The following is an 8,495-nucleotide window of genomic DNA, read 5'->3' on the forward strand; positions in this document are numbered from 1 at the left end:
AACATGTTGCTAGCATGTTTTAACATGTTTACAGCATGTTTCTAGCACATTTTAACACTAACCGCTAACATGTTGCTTTGATGTTTCAGCATGATGATAACATGCTAATTTACAAATTAGCACATTGTTAACATATTTCTTGGATGTTTCAGCATGATGATAGCATGGTTTAGTGTGTTTATAAGGTCAGTACTGGACTTCATGGGACTCAAAAAATGATCAAACAGTAATATTGAAATACTATTACAGTTTAAAATGTTTTCTATTTGAATACATTTTAAAATGTAATTTATTCCTGTAATTTCAAAGGTGAATTTTCATCTTTACTCCAGTCTTCAGGCCCTTACGAAAATTAACCATGGATTTACAAAAAAAAACAAAAAACATATGGTTATTGTAGTTAAATCTTGGTAATCACAAATTAACCATGGTTCTGCTACACTAACCATAGTTTAACCTACCAAATAACTTTTTTTACACTTTTACTATAATAAAACCATGGTAAATTTTCAAGGCGTGTCACATGATCCTTCAAAAATCATCCTAATATGCGGAGTTGCTCAAGAAGCGTTTCTTATCCGTGTTGAAAACCATTTTTGCTGTCTAATATTTTTGTAAGAAACGTGATATATTTTGTCAGCATGTCTTCGAATAGCAATAACATTATAAATGTCTTTACTGTCGCTGTCACAGGGTTTTACCACGTTTTATGTTTTAGCATAATTTTAGCTTGTTTTAGTCCATCGCTAACATGTTGCTAGCATGTTTTAACATGTTTACAGCATGTTTCTAGCACATTTTAACACTAACCGCTAACATGTTGCTTTGATGTTTCAGCATGATGATAACATACTAATTTACAAATTAGCACATTGTTAACATATTTCTTGGATGTTTCAGCATGATGATAGCATGGTTTAGTGTGTTTATAGCACATTTTAACACGTTAGCATGCTGCTTGGATGTTTCAGCATGATGATAGCATGGTTTAGTGTGTTTATAGCACATTTTAACACGTTAGCATGCTGCTTGGATGTTTCAGCATGATGATAGCATGGTTTAGTGTGTTTATAGCACATTTTAACACGTTAGCATGCTGCTTGGATGTTTCAGCATGATGATAGCATGGTTTAGTGTGTTTATAGCACATTTTAACACGTTAGCATGCTGCTTGGATGTTTCAGCATGATGATAGCATGGTTTAGTGTGTTTATAGCACATTTTAACACGTTAGCATGCTGCTTGGATGTTTCAGCGTGATGATAGCATGGTTTAATGTGTTTATAGCACATTTTAACACATTAGCATGCTGCTTGGATGTTTCATCGTGATGATAGCATGGTTTGGTGTGTTTATAGCAGATTTTAACACGTTAGCATGCTGCTTGGATGTTTCAGCATGATTATGGTTTGGTGTGCTTATAGCACATTTTAACACGCTAGCAGCTGCTTGGATGTTTCAGCATGATGCTAGCATGGTTTGGTGTGTTTATAGCAGATTTTAACACGTTAGCATGCTGCTTGGATGTTTCAGCATGATGATAGCATGGTTTGGTGTGTTTATAGCACATTTTAACACGTTAGCATGCTGCTTGGATGTTTCAGCATGATGATAGCATGGTTTATTGTGTTTATAGAACATTTTAACACGTTAATATGCTGCTTGGATGTTTCAGCATGATTATAGCATTGTTTGGTGTGTTTATAGCACATTTTAACATGTTAGCATGCTGCTTGGATGTTTCAGCATGATGGCATGTGCTAGCGCACTTTAACATGGAAATCTTTTGTGACGTTATAAATGTCCTTTCACTTTTTTTCAGCTTGATTTCATTGCTGAATAAAAGTATGAACTTCTTTAAAACATCTTGCTGACCTCAGACCTTTGAATGCTACTGTATGTATTTAGCATTAAGTAGGCTATACCAAAAATATAAATGACACTGGTATAATTATGTTATATAATATTAACTGATTTAGGCTTACTAGTATCTTAACTGATATATTGTGCATCTGCACGTCTTTCATGCCGTATGACTGCTGTGTGTATTTGAGTGCTGCTATGGCATGTCTGTTTGAGAGCAGCATTGACTGGAAGGCTGGGATCTGTGTGAATGTGGTGAATAAGGCTGCGGCTCTCATTACAGTGTGTGTACCTGGAGCTCTGCTCAGACTCTGCCTAATGGCCTTAGATCTCGGCCTCTCATTAGTCTGTGGGCCTGCTGCTGATGTTGTAGCCATTATTGATGAGCGAGCGCAGTGTTAGCGTTCTGTACAGCACTGCTTCTTATTAGTCCATAAACAAACTGTGATCCAAACTTAAAATTAAATTATTGATTATGCTATTCAGGACCTACACTGTTCCTCTCTCTGCGTTTCTCTTTGCCCAAGGCTGCCTTTAAAAAATAAGGCTTTATTTTAATTGGAATATCATCTTGCTGTTGTGTTGGTGTTTCCTAAAAAATACTTGCTGGGCAATGATAACAATATTGTAGGTTTGTTTTAAACTATGGGTGAGGGTCATTTATACATCTCCATGTATTACTTTGTTTCTGTCTGAAGTTTCTTTTTCTTTATTTTTGGTTTCAGAGATGCGCTCCAGCATCCATTCGGCTAATGGACAACGAGCAGTTTCAGTTTGGTGAGTTTTGTTTTTCATTCATATTCTGTGGAACATAAAAGATATTTTGAAGAGTCTTTACACCGCTCTTTTACAGTGACTGTTCATAGTGAGGAGCTTCAGAAAGGAACAAAAAAAGTCACAACAAAGCAGCAGTAGTCCAAGCGACGCTGATAATCTTCCCTTCCATTGAGCTTTTAGCTTAATATGATCAACGAATAAGGATTTTCTGGTCAGTTGTAACTGTGAACTCACGAACTGGATCACTAAACGCTTTCAGTCTTGATTTGAACCGTGTGAACAAGTACAAAAGATCCACGTCTTTTCTGACTTGTTAGTATAAAGTTTTGCTTGAAACAGAAGAAATTTTGGGGTGAGCTACTCCTTTAAATTAGGGTTTCCCAAGCTGAAGAATGTGGATAACCAAACTGTTTCGGGTCCCATTGACTTTTTTTTTGTCCGAACAGTGGAAATCATTTGGTTCATCAAACCATTTGGTTACCGACATTCTTTAAAATATCTCCTTAACAGAAGAATGCTAGTCGTGCAGATTTGGAATGACATGAGTGTGAGAGAACTATCCCTTTATTCTCAGGGGTTACTTCAAGAAAATATTTCATGTCAAAGGTGACTAAAAAGTTTGGAATCCCTGATTTAAATAATGAAAAAGTAATACATTTCTATTTTTTCTATTCAATTTCTAATAATTTAATTTAGTGTAATTTAAAATAAAGTCTTATCCAGTCATCACGAATGATTGGGAAAGTCATGTAAAATCATTGGTCAAAAATGTTGCGGTTGCTGGGATCGTCAGAAAATGTTTTACGAAGGAGCGGGCCAAGATGAAGGGAAAACGGTGACGCAAAGCATGCCGTGTGGGAGTGCAGGGTGTGTTGTCATGGTTACAGTGCTGACTCAGAAGGGCTGGCGAGTAGTAGACCTTGTGTCCTGTGTGGGCTGATCTCAGATCAGCACTGCTCCAGCCAGAAAGAGCAGTTACACATGCAGTGATCTGTTTGCTTTGGGAAGCAATGTTTTGCAATTTACATTCACGCTTATGTGCATAGCAGATGCTTTCTTAAAGACGGCGCGTGTATTTTAAAAATAATCATGGTCCTGAACACTCATAGTGCCACTTCCTCCCTGCACCCCTCTGTCATTGTTCAGACAACAGGACTGTTATATTAAGTTAGAACCTGGGTTATGTTTTACTCAAAGTTCAAACATTACTGCTGGACCAACAAATCAGATTTAATGTGCAATTGCTGATTCATGCATGACGCAAAATACCGGAACAGACACTGGTTGATGTGAGAATGAAGATAATAATAGCATTAATATTCATTGCAGAAATCATTTAATATGCTTAATAATAATTATAATTATTATTATTATCAAAGCAATTGTGTTGCTGAATATTTTAGTGGAAACTGTGATGCATTTTTTCAGGATTCTTTTATGAATAGAAAGTTCAAAAGAACTGAATTTATTTGACATAGAAATTGTTTGTAACATTATAAATGTCTTTACTGTCACTTTTGTTCAATAAACATAATTTCTTCCTTTCCTAAAAAAAAATAAATGAAAAAATCATACTGGCCCCAAACTTTTAAATGGTAGTGTACATTACATAATTCTTCTGTAAAATCATTGTGTAAGAAACTTAATTTTATTTTGAAAACTCAATGTTATTTTTTGTTTTTGTTTATTGAACATTTATACAGTAATCTTAATGCTATTCTTTACATTTCAGTTTTACAATGAGTAACTACTCTGCCACAAACCTGATTTCAAAATCAGTTTATCATTTTAAATTATTTGTGCAAAGCCTAATTAATATTCATGAGCTAAGCCTTCATCGTTTTGTGACATCACAAACACCATTTCCACCACACTGAACTAAGTGACATCATTGTTTAGTTAGACTATTTCTATTTCCAGTCATTGACGGGTACATAATATCCTCTAGCGTTGTATATTCATAACCGAACATTACCTGAGAGTTATGAGCTGGTCATGTAATACAGGAAAACTGAGAGCACAGAGAGCCTGTGTTTCCATAACCATCAGTTACGATCCATTTCTGGCTTTAGAGACAGTTATCTGTTTTCATATTCCCATCCACAGAGATGAATTGGAAGGTTTAGCATTTGAGAGCTTTGTTTTGGTTTTTATTACTTGTTGTTGTTGTTGTTTTGTGTATTCATTACATCAAGAGGTTTAATTTGGTCTGGTGTAATTTATCTCTGGAGAACCCCCCACTCGCGCCGCCTCGTATAAAGAGAAATTGATCTTTATTTTACCAGCTGAGCAGCGAACGAATGCACAAACACACAATTCAGGAACAATGAAAAATGGCCCTGGCAGCAATTAAGCTCACAGTGCAGCCGAGGTTTATAACGTTACATGCGGAGATATGGGGGAATTTGTGAGGGGTTGCCAGATATGTCTGGAAAAGTTCCCCCCGTCCCCAGGGATCTCATTAACTCTGTGTTTTCATCGACGGTGCACTTCTGAGAGGCAGAGAGATGTATTGACTCTTTAATGAAGACTCCAGTCTCTGTAATCATAATGGTTTTTGCAGCATGCACACTCTTTAAGCCCAGAAGTGTGACTGTATTATTTTTATATCGAATCGCAACCAGAAGAAAAAGGGAGGTAATGAGTGCTGTAGTGCGTTCAGACACATTGGCTGTGTAATCTCAGAAAGGCATTGTAAGGGTTTGGACAACTAAAGGTCGCTGGGGCAGAATGTGACTGAAATGACTGAAAATCTGTTCTATGTAAGTGTTACTGTACCGCAAAGTGTATGATCAAAACATTATGTCACTGGATTAATACTTTTTTCAGGATTAGAAATAGATGAATAGAAAGTTGAAAAGAACAGCACTTTTGGTAACATTATAGGAGTCCGTATTATAAAACATTGTCACTTTTGATCAATTTCATGCATCCTTACAGAATAAAAGTATTAAAAAAACATTATAATAAAAAATAATTAATTAATGACCCCAAACTGTTTAATTTTAGTTTATATTGATGGAATTAATAATAAAAAAAAAATGTATGTATTGCCTAACTGTGGTAATGCCTGTTTTGGGGTAATTCAGTGAATTAAATATCATATGTGACCCTGGAGCACAAAAGCAGTCTTAAGTCGCTGGGGTATATTTGTAGCAATAGCCAAAAATACATTGTATGGGTCAAAATGATCGATTTTTCTTTTATGCCAAAAATCATTAGGATATTAAGTAAAGATCATGTTCCATGAAGATATTTTGTAAATTTCCTACCGTAGATATATCAAAACTTAATTTTTGATTAGTAATATGCATTGCTAAGAACTTCATTTGGATAACTTTAAAGGCGATTTTCTCAATATTTTGATATTTTTGCACCCTCAGATTCCAGATTTTCAAATAGTTGTATCTCGGCCAAATATTGTCCTCCTATCCTAACAAACCATACATCAATGGAAAGCTTATTTATTGTATAAATCTCAATTTTAAAAAATTGACCCTTATGACTGGTTTTGTGGTCCAGGGTGACAAATGTAAATTAAAGGAACTACGACTCATTGGATCATGTTCTTTTTTATTATTATTATTATTAGTAGTAGTATTTTTATTTTATTTATTATGCCAAACTACAAAAAAAAGGACACATTTTGAAAACTTAAAAACTTAAACTAAAAATTAAAGTTCATACTCATTTTACAAAATGAGTAAAGATATTGCATTTTTATAAATATTTTGTTTAGGCCTAATTCTGATTGGGTGAAGTATATTTGAAGCTGTTGCAAAATAGCTAATATTTACACTGTTACTGTACAACTTTTGAATTTTTTAATAATGCAGCAAGTTGTGACGTTATACAGCATCCACAAACTAAAACTAAATTCACTTAGATGCCTTACTTAAGTCTTCACGACTTATTTGGGACGCGTCCCACTCTGTTTTGTCACATTTCTGTATGTTTCTTAGTCATTCATGTGTGTAAATACTGATAGCCATGCAAATATATGTACCAAGGTACAAGTGATATTGCAAAACCAGAAGACACATCACATTTCTACTATTGAATGGCATCATCATAGCGGCCAGCGCTGAGAGACCGTATAGCAGATGGGAAATGATAGCGAGAGACAGGGGGAGTGTGAGTGGACACAACATGAGCCGCGGTTGAACTTGTGTCTCCCACATTAGCATGCTAACCGCTAGGCCACGGCTGGGACATTAGCATGTTTGATCAATTTCTCACACAGATTCATGTCAGTTTTCAGTCGATTTGAATTAATCAGAGATTTTGTTCGTTCTGCGGTGAATCGGACTGCATGTGTGAGATTTAGCGGCGTTTCTTATCAGAGGAGCTGCTATCAGGATGATTTATGACAAGCCCCCTGTGAAACATCCTCCCTGCGTTCCCTCTCGCTCTTTCTCTCTCTGTGTCTCCAGTCATTACTGTGCTATTGTTCACACCGCTAATAAATCTGACACAAAGGCCTCTGGGAAATCCAAGGGGCAAAACTGAGGGATGTTTGGTGACATTAGAACAGTACGAGAGTCATTAGTTTCTCCTTTTTTAAAGAGAGGAAAGCTTTTGACTGAAAACACAACCCCTGACAAAAAAAGGGGGAAAAAAACGAAATGAGTGGGTATTTAATACTGAGGTTTATTGAAGATTGTACTAATGTTTTGACAGGTCACGCACTCAAGCCTCAAGTGTCCTCCATATTCACGTCATTCTTGGACGGGTTGAAAAAATTCTACATCACAAAGGTGAGAAAGAACCGTAAATGTGTGTCAAGACCACAATTAGATACTATTACACCGCTCTCTAGAACGCTCCATTCTGATTGGTCAGTCACAGTATTCTGCATTTAAAGCAAGAAGCATTTGCAAGATTTAATTTTATGCACTGATATAATCAGCTCGTGAAAAGTAGGCTATATAATTATTGGTTAATAATTGTTTTAGTCACCCACACAGCCTTGAAATGAAACATCCTAGTATGTTCCTCCTTAAATTGGTCGATTGAATATTGATGGAGTGAACAGAATCTGACCATCAGAACTTAAATATAAGTGTTTGTTTGTGTTTTTATTTATTTATTTGTGTTTGTGTGTGTGTGTGTGTTTTGGACAAAAACACAACGTAGTAATATTCTTTTATCCCACCCAAACAGCCTTGAAATGAAATCAGAATATGAAAACTTATTTTAGAGGCGGAGCATCTAAAGCATCCCAGGATGCATTTCATGAAGTTGGCTGATTGAATCTCTATAGAGTGAGCAGAATCAGACAAAGAAACCTAAATGTGAGTGTGTTTAGTTTAGTTTAGTTTTGTGTTTTGTTTTTTCGTTTTTGTGTGTGTTTTGTTTTGTGTTTTGTTTGGTTTGTGTTTTTTGTTTTGTTTTGATTTTAGTTTTTTTTTTTATAAATGTGTTTTGTTTTTGTTTCGTTTTGTGTTTTGATCAGAATATGAAAACTTATTTTAGAGGCGGAGCATCTAAAGCATCCCAGGATGCATTTCATGAAGTTGGCTGATTGAATCTCTATAGAGTGAGCAGAATCAGACAAAGAAACCTAAATGTGAGTGTGTTTAGTTTAGTTTAGTTTTGTGTTTTCGTTTTTTTGTGTTTTGTTTTGTTTTGTGTTTTGTTTGGTTTGTGTTTCTTGTTTTGTTTTGATTTTAGTTTTTTAGTTTTTTTTATAAATGTGTTTTGTTTTTGTTTTGTTTTCATGAAGTTGGCTGATTGAATCTCTATAGAGTGAGCAGAATCAGACAAAGAAACCTAAATGTGAGTGTATTTAGTTTAGTTTTATTTTTTTATTTATTTTTTATTTATTTATTTTTATTTATTTATTTTTTTTTTTT

At 35.1% G+C, this 8,495-nt stretch overlaps 1 protein-coding gene and 1 long non-coding RNA gene across 3 annotated transcripts in view; both read left to right on the forward strand.

Annotated features, from left to right (window-relative positions):
• LOC107725825 (alkyldihydroxyacetonephosphate synthase, peroxisomal-like) overlaps positions 1-8,495 on the forward strand; it is a 41,276-nt gene that overhangs the window by 19,372 nt on the left and 13,409 nt on the right. For both annotated transcript variants that reach the window (XR_001638166.1, XM_016535225.1), the window contains exons 12-13: positions 2,589-2,640; positions 7,321-7,397. Coding sequence is in view for 1 of the 2 variants with exons in the window: in XM_016535225.1 (XP_016390711.1) it covers positions 2,589-2,640; positions 7,321-7,397 (129 nt within the window). In the remaining variant the exon portion in view is untranslated. The remainder of the gene's footprint in view (positions 1-2,588; positions 2,641-7,320; positions 7,398-8,495) is intronic.
• LOC107725827 (uncharacterized) overlaps positions 8,299-8,495 on the forward strand; it is a 4,854-nt gene continuing 4,657 nt past the window's right edge. The window contains exon 1 of the long non-coding RNA XR_001638167.1: positions 8,299-8,418. This is a non-coding gene — a long non-coding RNA (uncharacterized LOC107725827). The remainder of the gene's footprint in view (positions 8,419-8,495) is intronic.

The sequence above is a fragment of the Sinocyclocheilus rhinocerous genome, unplaced genomic scaffold (genome assembly GCF_001515625.1).
Source record: "Sinocyclocheilus rhinocerous isolate Xijiao unplaced genomic scaffold, SAMN03320098_v1.1 scaffold1568, whole genome shotgun sequence".
NCBI classification, from domain to species: domain Eukaryota; kingdom Metazoa; phylum Chordata; class Actinopteri; order Cypriniformes; family Cyprinidae; genus Sinocyclocheilus; species Sinocyclocheilus rhinocerous.